General features: G+C 37.3%; 1 protein-coding gene across 11 annotated transcripts in view; it reads right to left on the bottom strand.

The window, feature by feature from the left end:
• Positions 1 to 17,577, bottom strand: part of FILIP1 (filamin A interacting protein 1) — a 244,741-nt gene that overhangs the window by 123,954 nt on the left and 103,210 nt on the right. For all 11 annotated transcript variants that reach the window (XM_049895773.1, XM_049895764.1, XM_049895754.1 and 8 more), the window contains one exon: positions 10,084 to 10,365. In XM_049895773.1, the coding sequence (XP_049751730.1) occupies positions 10,084 to 10,365 (282 nt within the window). The remainder of the gene's footprint in view (positions 1 to 10,083; positions 10,366 to 17,577) is intronic.

The following is a 17,577-nucleotide window of genomic DNA, read 5'->3' on the forward strand; positions in this document are numbered from 1 at the left end:
CGGACTATATGAAGAAGAACGTGGCACCAGGATTGGAGGAAGACTCATTAACAACCTGCATTATGCAGATGACACAAACTTGCTTGCTGAAAGTGAAGAGGACTTGAAGCACTTACTGATGAAGATCAAAGACTAAAGCCTTCAGTATGGATTGCACCTCATCATAAAGAAAACAAAAATCCTCACACCTGGAACAATAAGCAACACCATGATAAATGGAGAAAATATTGATGTTGTCAAAGATTTTATTTTACTTGGATCCACTATCAATGCCCATGGAAGCAGCAGTCAAGGAATCAAATGACATATTGCAAAGAATATTGAATATACCGTGGCCTACCAGAAGAACGAACAAATCTGTCTTGGAGGAAGTACAGCCAGAATGCTCCTTGGAAGCAAGTATGGCGAGGCTTTGTCTCAGTTACTTTGGACTTGTTATCAGGAGGGACCAGTCCCCAGAGAAGGACATCATGCTTGGTAAGGTAGAGGACCAGTGTAAAAGAGGAAGACCCTCAGTGAGATGAACTGACACTGTGGCTGCAACCATCAGCTGAAACATTGCCATGATTGTGAGGATGGCACAGAACTGGGCAGTGTTTCATCCTGTTGTACCTAGGGTTGCTATGAGTCGGACCCTAGTTGACAGCACCTGACAACAACAAGCCACATATGGCTATTAAAATTTAAATTAATTCAAGCTAAATAAAATTTAAAATTCAGTTTCTAAGCCATAGATCCACATTTCAAGTGTTCACAAGCCACATGTGGTTTGTGACTACCATCATACAGCACATATACAAAACATGCTCATTTTCACAGAAAGTTCTATTAGACAGTGCAGTTTAGACAATACTTCTCCCCTGAGCTTCAGACCTGCCAGTGTTCTACCTGGTATCTTCCTCTGGAAGTTCTTCTGGAATCACAAGTTCATCACATCCTAAATTCTACTCTGTTTAACCATACATTTCTCATAATGTTTATTTGTATAAATAAACATTAATTTTATTTGAAAACTCTAATTTTATTTGAAAATGGCTCCATTTGACAATAGCACAAGCCCAAATAATTTGGAAACATTTACACAGGTAAGTTAGAATTTAGAAATATTTAGAAAAAAATTAGAAATATTTAAAAATAATTTTGTTTACTAAATCAATAGAGACCATCTTCACTGAGAAAAATGCAGCCTTCAGACTTTTAAGGGGAGAATCTCAATCTTTCACATATTACCCTATTTAGTATTTTATCATATCTCCAGAGGCTCATAAAATAACAAAAAGATTTATAGGATATTTTCTTTATTAAGACTTTTTTTTTTTTTTCCTTTCTCAATAAAATCAAGGTTCTCCTCTCCAGTGTCAATGAGTACATTATTCTCACTGAAGAGATGCCAACTCTCTGATTCTATTAGGAACACTAAAAGTATTCTGTCTGAATAATGAAAATCAGACATCAAAGCTCTTTGCCAAAATACTGACAATACTACTGGACACATGAGATTCTAGAGCATCATATTCAACAAAGATTCAAATCTGGTCCTGATTTTAATCAGAAAGCAACCTGTCTCTTTGCTGCCTCCTAAACTTAGCAAAGACATACCATTCTCAGCGTGTTGACCATTTTGCTGGTGTGAGGTTTCACTGGGCAGCCTTGTTCAGGGTGACCTCACCCAGGATTCTAAAGATGGAGCATATTAAGTGCAGGTGAGTCATCAATTTAAAAAGCCATAGACAGTGGCTAAAAGCCTCATTCTTCAGAAGTACAGAGATTCAGGGGGAGAACTTACCATGGGACAATGTAACCCATTTAGGAGAAGAACATCCAACCTTAAAGAAAAAAATGATAAATAGTGCCCTTGTAGGATAAGCCTATTGTGCGTAGTTGCACTAGGTAATCCCATCTGAACTGATTATCACCGTCTCCAATGACATCATGGCATCTCTTACTAAAGATGACAGAAAGAAGATCATAGTATTGTAGTAGGAGTACCATTGTAAATATTTGTGGCCATTACTGTAAATTCAGTAATAACATTATATAAACTATGGCACTCTCATTTTCTCTGTATAGTTCAAATTGTTTTGCAGACATTCAAAATTAATCATTATGACCTACCTCATAAGGTGTGTAAATATTATGACATTTTGAGATTAGTCATCAGTTACTAACAGACTGACAGTTATATGTGTAGCTCTCTTCTAGGTACAATGAGACATACGAAAGAAGCCCCTTTCCTCAGGAAGTTGTTTCGGGTAACAAGATATAAGTACATGAAATACTTAGAGTACATGCCTGTGTGGAGTGTTATTGTCCACACTGGAGTTAAAATAGTGTAGGATTCCAGGGCAGAAGAAAAACAACTGTCAGGGAGCAAGTAGTTAGAGAACACTTCACAGAGGAGGTAAGCCTTGAGTGATTCCTAGAAGAAATATTGACTGGTATGGGAGGGAAGTATGAGACAAAACAAGGACAAACACATGTCCTGAATATTCCTAGAGAGCCTGAATTTCTATCTTGTAAGTACTCTGAAGGTGGAAGAAATATAAAGAAGCATAAGAAGAGGAAAAAACACTAGAATGGGGATATGTTGGGGTTTATGTGTGCGAGTGTATGTGTCATGGCTAGGTTGGGGAAGAATGTAGACACTACCTGATTGGATAGGAATGGTCATGTTGACGAACACTAAAGATGAGCTTTAATAGCTAACAGAGAGCCAGTTAATGAATAGCATTTGAAAACTAGTCTAAGAAATTTTGATTTCAATCTGATAAGGTCTAGGGACCTCCTCTGAATTCTTAAACAACTCAATGACATAATCAGATAAACACTTTAGAAAAAGCCATCTGGCAGCAGTTACCTGCTGACCTTCTAGACCTCAATCTTTATACTTACTGAAGTATACAGGTTCTCTCTCCAAAGCCTGCCATCATCCTATGAGGTTTTGACTTGTGTATGGGAGATTTACACCATTCCTTGGCCTCATAAATTTCAATTGCCTTCACTTTCACTCCCACGGCCACACCCAAGATCTTACATATTTAAAACTGCACTGTACTACACTGAAACCTTACATGCAAATAGCCCAGCCTCCTGTATTTCCATCCTCTCACTGACTTGATCAGCAACTCCAATATCTGTTCTTAACTGGACACTGTCTCACCAACACACTCCGCTTTCATGTACCTCTCTCCTCCCACTGCACCCGCTTGGAAAAACCCCAACCCTAGATCCAGTGCTATAAAATGTCTCCTTTTTTATTCCAAGCTGCTAAGCAGACTAGTGCGACTGCAAATACACAGTCTCTCTCCTTGGTAAATCGTAAACTCCACTCACCAGTGCTCCTACTTATACATAAACACATTCTTCTCACATTCCCCTCAGCAACAATTCAGCATGTACGCAGTCATCTTCAAAACCAGAGCTCTTGGCCCAGGCCTCCTCACTTTTAGCAGAATATAACTTTGTTTTCACCAAGCTGAGAATGCTGAAGTTTTAGGGAGATCCTTCTCAACCCCCCACCTTTCAGCTAAGAACTTACTTTTATGGAACTTACGAACCCATCCTTCCTCTTTCCTCCTTCCCTCTGTCACAAAAGATGAAGGATCTCCTCCTTTTCAAGGTCAAAACCAAGGTCACCCCTAAACCATACCTTTGATTCCTTCCTCCTGCCTCCTCCAAACCTTTACTTCATCAAAAACTCTTGCTCTTTCTCATATCTTAATCCTGCTTTTTTTATGGTCCTGTAACACCCAACTCACAAACACAGTGAAGTCTCTTTCATCTTTAAAAACACTCCATTGACCTGAGTTTTCCTTGACTACTATTCTGTATTTCTCTCTGCCCTTCTCATCCAAACTTCTCTAAATAACACTTATATTGGCTAAATTGAGAAATCACAAAATCCCAAAAGGTAGGAAGTATTCTCTTTATACAGATGGGAAGCAAACTGAGGCTCAAAGTCAACACAAATGAGGCTAACTACCAAACCTTTTGGATTCTTCCACACTTCCCTGTAAGACTTGGTATTCAAGTCACTTTGTTTTAGCCTTTTACCTTTTAATGACCCCATGTTTCACTAAAAGTCTAAAAAAAAAGAAGAAAGCAACAAGGGGATTTCGCATCAGGTGGTCAACAAACATCTAAGGCCCTACTTTGTACCAGACAAGGAATTTACTGCTACACTAAAGAAGAGGGAGATTTACCCTCTTTGGCTGGGTCAAAATCCAGTAAATCTGGTTAACTCTCACAAAAAAAAAAAAAAAGATTTTTGATTCTCTAAACACTTGGATTTTCAACAGGATGTGTTACTCTATTTCTTTAACTTCTATTCACTTCTTAACCCACTGAAAAAGGGCTTAAGCATCACTGAAGCTGCTCTGGCAAACATTCACAATGATCTCCAGATTCACAAACCCAAAGGCTGGACCTCTGATAATTTGACTGTCCCAACCTCTCTCTTCTTCTTGACAATTTTGACTCCCTTGGCTTCTGCGTCACTCCGCTGCCCCCCCCTCCACCATGATACTCATACATTCTGACTGTTCTTTTGTTGGATGTTTTATTTGTACCGTCCAAACTGGAGTGTCAAGTAGTTTTACCTCCACCAAATGCTTCCCCATCAAAGCCAAAGTATTCAGATGAATATGGCCCACACTTTCCTACCCACTCTGTGTTTGATTTTTGCTCATGTGGGTCCCTACACTCATTTCTATTTGTCTAAAACCTACCCATTCTTTAAGGCCTGACTCTTCAGTGCAGCTTTCCCTCATCTCCTCAGGTAAAAAATAATCTTTCCTTCCTTTGCATTACCATGATTTGTATTTCAATTACACAAATTTGTACATTGTATCCTCTAGATGATGTACCCTACCAGGTCATGAGCTCTTTCTTAACAACTGCTGTAATGCCCAGTGCCTAAAACCATTCTTGGCACATAGTAGGAGCTCATCAAAATTTAGGTACAAGTATTATTGTTTTTCATCTTTGTATTACTCAGAACTTGAGCACAGTAATGTGCCCTACATTTTGTAAGATTAATCAATTTTGAGTTAATTAATTAAAGCCCTGAGAATGGATAAACTCTCTTAGTGAGAAAGAATGCAGATAAAAGACACACCTATAGAGGGTGGTAGGGAGGTAAAGAGAAACTAATGAGCTATAGTAAAGAAAATGCCTATGAACCCCAAAAGGAGAGAATATAGAAAGCTTCTAACAGTCCATAGGCACATTATCTATTTCATAAATCATCTTTAAAATATAATGCTGCCTTCTGCCAGTCACCAAGGACGAAGATAGATTTCTCAGTGTCTCAGTGACCCTGTCTCTGACCTAGCATGGTGAACACCAGAGCCAGATGGAATAGTGGTGCTTTAGTTGTGTTATCTAATTTTTTCTGTACCTCCTTACGCATAGAGAATGAAGAACTAGCTACAAAAGTGAAAAATGACAAAGCTCAATTTGAGTTTGGTTTTTCTAAAATATATCCACGTGAATATACGATGGGAATTTACTATGTAAAATGGGTAAAATTTTCCACCAAGAAAAAGAATTAATCTATGTCCTGTTTTAAATCATTTTACAAGAATTTCCTTTTACCAAGTTTTCTGTATTATGGCTTTTTGATGTCAGTACCATTTCCTTTGAACTTTTGTTATTTTTAGTACAGCCAAGTTGACTGGCTTCTTAACAGTCTCCCAAGTGCTATTTTTGGACAAATACAAGGAGAAATTAATCATGATGCCCAAAGTGATGGCCTGGGTGTACTATTTCTTATTTTCTGTTAGCCTGGGAAATATATAACCAGTTTTTCACCCAGAGGTAAACAATGCTCCAATTTATTAGAAAGTACTTGTTACTGAAAGCAGCCAGTGACGGAAGTGTAATAATGGAAACCACCCCAGCTGCTTCTATGAGGACAATACCAGCCAGTCATTGTGCTGAGATGACAGACCTGTGTCTGCTGAGATGGGGCTTCAAAAGTCTGGAAGACCTCCCTCCCCGAAACAAGGGTCATGACATCACTGGCTCTAGAAAGACTTCTTAAAACACAAAACTCCCTGGGAAGGCAACTTCATTTCTAATACATGTCCATTAAAAGAGCATCTCTGGAGTTCATTGGATACCTAAACTGGCAACAACAATAAAAAAAATCAAATCTGTAAATTTTACAAAGTCTGTATGAACAATAAATGTGCTATTTATAATGTTCACTTAACAAATTCCTACAGATCACTCAACAGATTCCAGAGTGGCAGGCAACTGGTGTACCAGCCTAGTTTCATCTCTCAGAAAACACATAAGAATTGCCTACAATGTCCAAAGCCCTGGATATGGACTTGGAGAAAATGAGACAGATCAAAAAAGGAGTCTGAGGAGAAAATCAGCATGGAAAGCCTGAGTGGTCCTTCATCTCCTCCTTTTCCACAAGTTACTTCCATGCACATCTCCTACAGGCTGACTTGATCTTGGTCTCATCTCCCCAATATTACAAGCCCATTTCTCTGTGTGTTACCCTACTTCTTTTGACCTGTAGTTCCCATCCTCCAAGGCCATACTGTTGTACAACTCCAGCACACATCACTTATAGAGTAGTGAACATGGAGCTCCTAGGGTTGGGTAGTGCCCAACTTGTGTTGCCATGTTGCATCCCTGCCTCCCTCTACTCTCCCCATCAAGATCTCACCAAACTTCAAAGCTCAGATCACACTCCACCACCCTCATGTGAAAGAAACGTCCCTTAATTTATTTTACCTAAAAAGTCTCATCTTTTCACAAAATGGTTTTGGCCCCCAAGTTTGCAATGTGAGTCTACTTCAGAGAAATTCTGGAAACCGGGAAATCAATATAAAGGTGCTGGACCACAGCCACCCTTGAATATCCCCAGAGTATAAATGGTTTAAATGGTTTAATTGAACTGAGAGGTGAATCTAGAGCAAACTCTAATTAAATTGCTATGTGACTTGGGCAAATCAAATAACCTGTCTAAGTGTTGGTTTTAAATTTGTAATATAAAGGAGGTAGATAAAACACCTAAAAAGATACCTGTCAGCCCTAATATTTTACACGACCTTGGAACACCACCTCCAGCATAAGGGTATTTGAGTCATATATTTATTATTGTTGTTATTAGTTGCCATCAAGTCGATTCCATACGGTTTTCAAGGCTTCAAGGGTTTTCAAAAGCAGATTGCCAGGCCTAACTTTCGAGATATGTCTGGGTGGGTTTGAACCACCAATCTTTTTGTTTGTAGTCACATTCAGACACCCACAAAGGGAGAGCAATAGGTAGTCTTCAGAGATTTGGGAGATAACTCACTAAACTCTCTATACATGTCAAGTCAGGTGGCATATGGGCCTAAGTTGAAGTAACTTACCTCGTGAGCAATGTCCCTGCCTATCTTCCCAGCACCAGCTCTAGATTTTTTTTCTTATCTCTAGGCTGGCAAACCTGGCATGTGGCTGCCACATTTTCACCAGCCCACTCACATTTGCTAATGCCAGCCACCTCCCATTCTTAGCTACAACACCCCACTCATGTGACAATGCTAACAGAACAAATGTCTACTACAAGAACATATATCTACAGCTGTAAAATAGGAACACTCTCATTTTAAACAAATCTAATATTGCAACATCTGCATTTTCAAGTGCATATACTTAAAACGTGTGTGTGTGTGTGTGTGTGTATAGGGTATAGGAGATTGTTTGCTTTGCAAATGAATTCACCATGGAATTCCTTAAAATACCACATCCTTCATTCCTTTTTCCTCCACTGTCTCCCCCACAAATATCTAAAAATTTTTGCTTATTTATAGCTGTCAGGAGTACATCTATTGTGTAAGATAAAATATCCTGTATGTATAAAAATTAATGGAAAGCAAAACGCATTTCACTGGAGACCTGCTGGCTAATTTCTTTAATGTTCCGGGTGTACGGGCTTACATTTTGCACGCCTAGGCTCTGGAACCATATCTATCACCTCCATGAACACTAGAGTCACATGATTCTTGAATATCTTCCAGGGTACTAACATGATTAACAGCCTTCTGTAGAAATTAGAGTCTGGAAAAGCCACAGGCTTCACCTAAGCCACCACGAGCTGGAAAGAAGTGAGCTGATGGCATTGTTTTGTGAATGTTCCCAAGGCAACTATTGTACCTTCCACTCAGGTCAATAGCTGGGGGCTGGAGGCAGTTAAAAAATTTGAAGTAATATATTCTGCCTCATAACACAATAAATGTTAGTAGGCAAAACGTTAACTACACTTCTGGGAGTGGCAAAGCTATTTTTAGTAATGGTGGCCCTCTGGAAAATTTCATCTCTTGCTGGGAAATGCAAATGTGCCCTGGTAAGCTCAATCATATTTGTTTGTTTTTCTAAACAAGGGTTTTATATGCTTTATATATCTCTTTACTCCAGGGGTTTCCTTATCTATGTGCACACACAGATGAGAACAGGAACAGAGCAGACTGGCCCACCCTAGTGTAGGGTAGATCGCAAATAACCTCTCTGATGCCAACAGTACCAGTAAGCCAACAAACCTTTCATTTCATTCAATTGTTAGTATTCCCTTAGCGGCTCATGTGAGCTAAGAAACTAACAAAAATAGAAAGAAAAACAGCAACTCCACTCTTAAGTCGTCCTTCTCTCACATACACACAAAAAAGGTTAGAGTTCCCCAACCTCCAGAAATATAGTTGTTCATGATTCAGAAACTTCGAAGAATTTCAACTTCTTCCTGGATCCCTAAAAATATGGCCTGAAAATGAGGACCTGACTCATGGCAGTGAGATAAGGTTGATTCAAGGAGGTTGGCACTGGAAAGAGCTTGTTATTGGTAGGTGCCATCGAGTCAATTTTCAGCTCATAGGATCCCACATGACAGAACAGAAATGCCTCATAGGGTTTTCTAGGCTATAATCTTTACAGGAGCAGATCCCCAGGCCTTTCTCCTACAGAGCCACTGGGTGTATTCGAACCACCAACCTTTCAGTTAGTAGTCAAGCGCTGAACCATTGTGCTACCAGGGCTCCTTTTTGGAAAGAGCACCAAACCAAGAATCAGGAGACATAGGTTTTAGTTCCAGCTCTTCTACCAACCTGCTTTGAGATTTTAAGCAAACCATTTAAACTTTCTGGACCTCATTTTTCTCACTGATAAAATAATAGTCATCTTCTTATGCACACAAACAAAAAAAGTTAGCATTTCCCCACTTCCAGATAATGATATCCATGTTCTGCTTGGGATCTAATAAGATAAGAGACTTGATAATACTTTGGGAAAGCATTAGGTTTTTCACAATCCAATGCCTTGTTTATTTGTGTACATGTTAGCTTCTATGAAGTGACAGAAAATTGAGGCTAAAAGTTATGAAAACATCAGAAAAGAGTAGAGCAGCAAGACTGATTTCAGCCACACCTTCTCTCTCTCCTCTCTCTCTTCTGTGTGTGTGTGTGTGTGTATATATATATATATAAACCGAAGAAACCAAACCCATTGTCATCAAGTCAATTCCGACTCATAGTGACCCTACAGGACAGAATAGAACTGTCCCCATAGAGTTTCCAAGGAGCGTCTGCTGGATTCAAACTGCCTACCTTTTGGTTAGCAGCCATAGCACTTAACCACTATGCCACCAGGGTTATAAATATATACCTATCTCTATCTCTCATCTACCTTCTGGAAAAAGCAAAAGTAACCATTAACCTTAAGTTCCCATTTTAATGATTACAACTTTTATACATTTTCAACCACAATCAATGGCTAAATTAGATAACTAAGTATCTACTAAGTGTTTGTACTTAGTATCTACTAAGTGTTGCTACCTAAGTTAAATTATTACCAAAGTCATATAATGAAGAAATTTTCTGCTTCTACATAGGCTTGAAGTTGGAATCAGTACCTATTCATTCATTCAATACATATTTATTCAGAGCAAACTTGTGCCAGGCACTAGGGATTTGGAAATGAGCAGGAAAGACATTGTCTCTTTATGAAGTCCACAATCCAGTGAGGGTAATATGTTCATAGTCTTTTTAGAATTTAGAAACTAGAGAAACAATAGTTGAGAAAATTGGACTCTACCTGCAGCTCCCCCTCCATTATACTCAGTAGTTGGATGAGGTCTTCTTTGGATAACTCCAGAGGCTTCTTATTCTTCCGTTCACTTTCTCCAGATGGTTTTAGGTGTCGTTTGACAGTTCCTGAGGCCATGACATCATCCTCCTTCCTATTTGATTTGTTCTTCTTTTTCGCATCTTCTGAAAGACTTTTATCATCAGCATTGCTGATGATAGAGGACTTGGGGCAGGAGATATGCCCGTTCGATGAACTTTCACTACCTTGATTTCGGGATCTCATTCCCACCTACAACACATGAAAAAAAAAGATAAAATGATCTTTACCATCAACTGGAATTATTTTTGTCTAAATACTCAGAAATTTATAGCAGCCTCATAACATCAACAGTAAGGAAAAACCGAAGGCTCATTTCCCATTGGTTTCTTTATAGCCATAACGAATGCGTCATTAAGTTCCTCAGGAAAATGCTCTAATGATCTTCAAGAAAAAGTGATTCTAACCTGATCAAGCCAAATGATAGAAGTTAACATCCTCAGTGATAAATCATATTAATAGTACATATTTTTGTTATACTGTGATGATAATGACACCTTACCTCTGTAGTCTTCCTTTCAAAAACACATAACCCAGTCTAATAATGAGAAAAACATCAGATAAGCCCAAACTGAGGGACATTCTACAAAATACCTGGCCAGTATTCCTCAAAACTGCCAAGGTCATCAAAAACAAGGAAAAGAAAGAAGGGAAGGAGAGGGTATAGTTTTCAGTGATGTGGAATTGTTTTTCCATAGCATTTTTGTGTCAGTCATGTACAGTAATAACAAGAGCACCATGATTTGGAGGAAAACAGATCAAATTTCAAAATAAAAAAATATATATTTTCAGGTAAAATAAAGAAAAAAGACAGAGCAGCAGCTAAGATACTAACTTGTCCCCTGAATAGCCCACTCGAGTCATTCTGTGATGAATGCTTTATAGATTCTCTGTCAGTTGCTTAGCAAAAAACCCTACCAGTAAGTATGTTATACAACAAACATGCTGAATTCCAAAGCTAGGACTTGAAGAGTTGTGAGGAAAGCTCTAATACCTGGAGGTTCTACTACAAATGTTGCTTGTACTCTTAAACACATAGTAAAACCTGAGAAAGCCAGAATTTGTGTAAGGCAAAAACCTGTCAGAGAAGGAAAACTTAAATACTTTCTACTAATAAAACCCATTGCTGTAGAGTCAATTCAGACTAATAGCGACCCTATAGCACAGAGTAGAACTGCCCCACATGGTTTCCAAGGAGTCCCTGGTGGATTCCAACTGCCAATCTTTTGGTCAGCAGCCGTAGCTCTAAACCACTATACCACCAGGGTTTCCTATTTCTACTAATAGAGAGCAATATAAAAGTGGTTAAGGCTGTACACTGTTAAAGGCAAAAAGCTTGTAGGACCTGGAAAACCAAGGTAGGCCCATTAAGTTCCAGCTCTCACAGGTTTCACTATAGTAGCTTAGAGCATAGATTTATTTAGAACTAATCAACTCACAGTATAAATAGTCCTTTCTCTGAACAATTAAAAAGCAAGTTTATCATTACTCATTCCAGATAAAATACAGGGGACTTTGTTATCTGAGAGTAGATCTCCTTTATGAACCCAGCCATACCAGAGAAACTAAGGAAAACTTTTCAAAACACTAGGTTTATAATAGAAAAATAAATACAGTTGGGTGATGTTTCCTTTCAGATAGCAAATGTTCAAGTCTTCCAACCAGTCTTGAAATCTACATTCCTGCTTCTTTTTTTGAACTGAGCTCTTATAACCAAATGGATCCCTTTATGTATATGTGAGCTTTCTACATCACCCTAACTTTGAACAACATAAATGGAAGAAGTGGCCCTTGACACTGGCACCCAGCTTTCAGGTTCACTCAGTGATTGGTTCTCAGAATTTTAGAGCATCTTTTGTGCTCTTCTGCTGAACAAAGAACAGATGGTTCTTTGTAATGGAAGCCAGGGTGCTTTGGAGCAAACGTACTGTATTTTATCACAGCTTGTTTGTGGGCAGAATAAGGTGACTCAAGTTCCAAGCGAAAAAAAAAAAAAGGCGGTGAATAGAAAGTTTCAAATTTAACCTGTAACAACACATTACAAGTAAGACACACAGACTTCCCAAATTGAATTATGACTTCTTAGGACTCCATACCACATGTGAATTCCTTTTATCCAGCATAATTTTCTCTGTAAACCTTGAAGCTCTTTGAGTTGATACATCAAGTATTGATTTGACAACTTCAATTTAGATTGATTGTGCATTAATAGAAATCCTAGACAACAGTTCCAACGCATAGGAAGTGAGGTGGTGATGTCTTAAACTTAACCATACAGAGCCTTGTATTTGTTTCTGACTTTATCATGCATGTGTATCTAATCTTCCTGAATCTTCTAAGTCTTTTATAGGATCTACAGCGTTAGCATATTCCTAAAATAGGGAAAATGCCTTTACTCAATCATAATTGTATTTACAAACATAAAGCGGAGTTTACTTAGTACCCACTTTCTTTACATTTAGTTTTTCTAAAAATTTCATTCCAAAATCAATGTTTTAAAATAAATTTTATTATAGTATTATATTAATGGGTTTTACAGGAAAAAAAAGATATTCCATATATTTTAGAATTATCTAATTATTTTACATCACTAATCGGGCTGAAAGCTTGAGTTTTCTTCCACATTAGCTCACTTTGGCTGATGGAAAATCGCATGTGGTAGACTGTGATGATAATTCTGTCTTAGCCAACATTTTTCCTCTGTGACACTGAAATTTCAAATTAATTACTTTTCCTTTGACATGTGTACATAGATTTTAGTCTTTTCTTGATAAGCCAAACAGGGTCTTCTACCTTTATCTCCACAATAAAGTCAGCAATAGGCACCTGTTCTATCTCAAGAATGCAAAAGTACCAGAGATAACAAACTAGTCAAGAAATGTTTTAAGAAGGAATTAGATAGCCAGTATCAAGAGAGAACAACATTTCTCAATAGAGTAACCAAGTCCGCCTTCTGTAATATCTACTTTAAACCACTTTATTCTATTTTGTGGGAAGAAAATGTCCAGACAATAATGGATTTCCATGGATTACATTTAGTGATATTCATTCTCCTCATTTCTAACAGCTCTCTTTTAGGAAGTGTTTCTTAAGAGCTGCATACTGTGTTAAGCATTTTACATACAGCATCTCATTTAATTAAATATCTACATCAATCTTATGACGTAAGTTATTCTCAGTTTTACAAAGGAGGCCATCAAGGTTTAACAATTGAAAGTAGATACTAAGAAAAAATGCTTTCTCTAAAGCCATTAATCTGCTGCAGAACTTGTAAAATGATGAACTATTCCAAAAATCTTCCTGATAAGCAACCTGGTCAATCATTAAGGGAAGAGTCATGAAAACAGGATGCAAAGTCTGAACAGGGTCCAATACAGACTTATTGTGTTAAAAGTCTCGGAGCTGAACAATAGCAAACATTTCATCAGAGTTGGCCAAATTCTGCCCATTGTGTATACAGAGTAGTGAGTGTGTAATAGAAAAGGCATCTGGCACTCAATAGGCTTCTTAAGAGTTGATTGCAATTCTGCAAGTTTGGGACACGTAGCTAAGAAACTTTCTGAATAAAGCTGAGAATAGCTTTGCTTCATTCCAGTACATGTCCTTTGAAGAAAGTTCTCTCCCAAGAAAAGGGTAAAAATAAACCAAAGATTCGGATTACAAAAAAAAAAAAAAAAAAACAATTGCCATCAAGTCGATTTTGACTCATAACAACCCTATAGGACAGAATAGGACTACCCCATAGAGTTTCCAAGAAGCAGCTGGTGGATTAAAAGAGCCAACCTTTTGGTTAGCAGCCTGAGCTCTTAACCTCTGCACCACCAGGTATTAGGTTTGTAGTTTTTTTTTTAATCAACGTTATTTGGTTCTCATGGAATCCAGACTTCCTGGAGCCATTGAGGGTATATGAACCCCAAAGCTATTGCCCTGAGATAATCTTTAAACTTTATACCAAAAATATCTCCTGGAGTCCTCTTTGAACAAGACAATGGCATAATTAAAGAATGTTTGCCTTGAGCATTGTACTCTTTTAAAGTAAAATCTATATGGGATTAAACTGACAACAGCAACTCAAAAGGTTACACAGCAAGCTTAGGGGGCAGTGAGTTTATGTCAATAAAAAAAAAAAATGTCAATAAGGGAGAACAATTCAGAAAAGGAGGGTGAGAATAGTTGTACAACTTAACGTAATCAATGTCGCTGAATTGTACACGTAAAGTTGAATTGGTGCATGTTTTGCTGCGTGTATTTTCAACAAAAAAAAGATGACCAAAGAGCATTTAGCCAAAAAATATAGGAATGAATAGAGGAGTAATAGGCAATTGTTTAGTTTAAAATATTATGTAATTTTTCTTAAAAAAAACTATCTTATTTGGGTCACAAATTCTTCTGTTTTAATCAGTAAATTACATTAATATAGCTCATGAAATAAATTTCTTTTCCTTTTCACAGTAATCAGTTAGCAATAGTTTGCATAGAATTTACTGATCAGAGCATGAAGAAAGGAAGACCAAATGTCATTTCAAACCTCCCTCTTTTGTCTCTGGTCAACTTGCCTTGTCATTTTACAAATCATGTTTTTTTCTATATACTAGGCAAGACCAGATATACGGTCAGATAAATAATATCACTGGAATAAAAAAATGTGAAGACTTTCAGTCCTTTATGCTGAACATACAAGTATTTCTAGAGCATGTGCACAAGTTAGAAGAAATGAAAAAAAGGTCTACAGCAATTAGATACCTATCACAGTTCCCATGCTTCTTCAACTGCGAATTTTGACTTTCAATTTTCTCAAACACTCTTACTCCAGCCCTTGCCCCCTCAGATTTGTCTTTTTTGTTACGTTTCAACTGTGGTCACAATATTTCCCGCCCCCACCACCAACAAAACTTCCTTTCTGCACAAATTAGGTTTTGGCATCTTTCCTATGTTTCTCAAGTATACAACCTCTTTCTGTCCCTGCTTTTATTTTGTAAGTACACTTTTTCAAGAACCTACCTAGAAGATAGAGTGAAATGCCACAATTTTGTGTATATAATTTGTTTCTCAAAATTACTTTATCAAATTATAAGGAAAATTATAGTACATAGTAAAAAGGAAAGCACATAGTAAAAAAGAAAGCCTACTTTTTTTACAGTGTTGTCTGACAAAGGGCCTGCTGCAAATGGACTTACAGAATATTATCATGAAACTATCTTGATTCTTTTACACATAAATGACAATACCCAAAGCACCCAAAGCTAAAGTCAAAAGAAAACATCTGTTCTTGTTTCATGTGACCAGTGGATTTTAAGATCTAAAAAGCCAATCAAATCAACTAGTTTATTCACTATCAGTGCCAGATTATTTCGTCTGTGTATTTTATTTACTTGGTTAAGCCTAGTTATAAATACCCCAACTCATGAAATATTTAAACATTTCTCATGAGATTGAGATTATCCTCCTTTTTAAGAGCACATACTGTTCGAAACGTTCCTAGGTTTGCTTCTTAAATTTTCTTTACGACTTCCTTTCGTTCTCTTTATCCTATTTATGCAATAAGTCATGTTAGATGATTTTTCACTTCTCCTTATCCACACTCAGGAAATGCTCAAAACGACCAAGGTTTTTGCTTATTTAAGGCCTTTTCATTCTATTAGGGCAGATCTACCCAGGCCAAATAAAAATTCCTTTAAACGATTTCATTGAAATATTAAAATTCAGCAAAAGGGATGCTCTTAGAGTCACTGCAGTGCTGTTGTAATCAGAATTGCCAGGAAAATATATCATAGCTATGGCAAAATAGAAAAATTTATTCTATCCCAGCTTAAAACCATAGTGAAATATTTTACAAAGTTCTGTTCAATTTCCCTCAAGGAAGATAAGAACAGGTCTGGAAAAGATTTCCAGAAAGAAAACAGAAAATAGCAGGAGATTAGGCCAGGGAATTGCCATGACATAAGAAATCTTTTTAAATTAACATGCCTGTGTCTGAAGGAATGTACCAGTGTTTTAAAACTTTGCATGGTAGGATAGGGTAGCCTCTCTTAGCAACACTTTGATTAAAAAAAAAAATTCCCTAATTAATGTACTTTTTAATTATAATGTCTCTGGTATCTGTCATTTACTTTCCTTCACACCAGCCATAACTTAATATTCAAGATCCTCCATTTCCAGAAAAATTGTGTTTCCAATCTTATCTTCTAATACCTCCACACATTTATCATGCTAGTCTACTCACTGCTTATAAATCATATCTGGTATATTTTATTTTATATCTTTGCTCATGAATTTATTTTCTAAATGGCCCACTCTTTCCGTGCACTCTAAGGCCACTCCTGGCCATTCCAACAGTTGTCATTTCTCCTTACTCTGTGATTATATACACTTATTTGTTCTCTATATTAATTACTTGGCACTTTCATACTTTTTGTATGATTGCTATTGCCCCAAACATATAATATCCTTGAACACAGATAACAAGACTTCTTTTTATCATTGAAACACCAACTGATACATAACACCTGGTAGTTCAAATTTATAAAATTTAACATATTGGAGAATAGATTTATAGAAACCATTGCTTCCAAGAAAAATTACCAGATGAAAATATAAATAGGATCAAGAAAGATTTAGGTATGCTTGTGGTTAAAGGATACCAAGAATATTTAGTAATATTTGAAGAAAATCCTAATGCTAAAAAATTAATTTTTTAATAATTAACTGAAATATACATGGTAAATTGAATACTTGCATTTATCTCTACTCCTTCCTGAAACCTACTAAATAATAAACAAAAGATGGTAAAGAAAACAGGAGTGTAAATGACAGCATATGAGGGATGTCAACACAATTTTGGAGGATGGAAAGTAGAGTGAGTGACTCACTTGGACTTCTAAGTGCTGACAGCATGGAACACCAAAGAGATGCAATAGTTTTACTCTATGATTCCCTGGAAGAGATTAGGAATTAGAGGCAATGAATGTCTCTAAGGCTGGAGGGTGGGATGGGTGTAAAATCAGAGTAATGATACATAATGTATATGAGAAGTAGTTAGACCTCCAGATCTTGTCCCTTAGTCACAGCTGCCAGGTGACCAGCCTTCCCCCAAGATAACAGAAGTCTTGTTCTCTGGAGAGGTTGATCAGTGAGGTTCTTAACTTTGGGGCACCAGAGATAGCTGAAATGGTAGTGAAGCATCACACTAAAAATAGGGGGAACTAAAAGAAAGTCTGCATGCCAGGATATAAGACCTCTCCCAACCCTCTGCTCCATCCTTCTGTCCCCACAGGAAATTGGAGGATTCTTTTCTTGGAAAACTGATCAGATTAAGAGAAGACTTTAGGAAACTGACAATTTAAAGGAGACCCAGTGGATCAGTCCACATCCATAGTGAAGTCCATCAGTTATTAATCCACATGA

Source organism: Elephas maximus, chromosome 1 (genome assembly GCF_024166365.1).
Source record: "Elephas maximus indicus isolate mEleMax1 chromosome 1, mEleMax1 primary haplotype, whole genome shotgun sequence".
In the NCBI taxonomy this organism is placed as follows: domain Eukaryota; kingdom Metazoa; phylum Chordata; class Mammalia; order Proboscidea; family Elephantidae; genus Elephas; species Elephas maximus.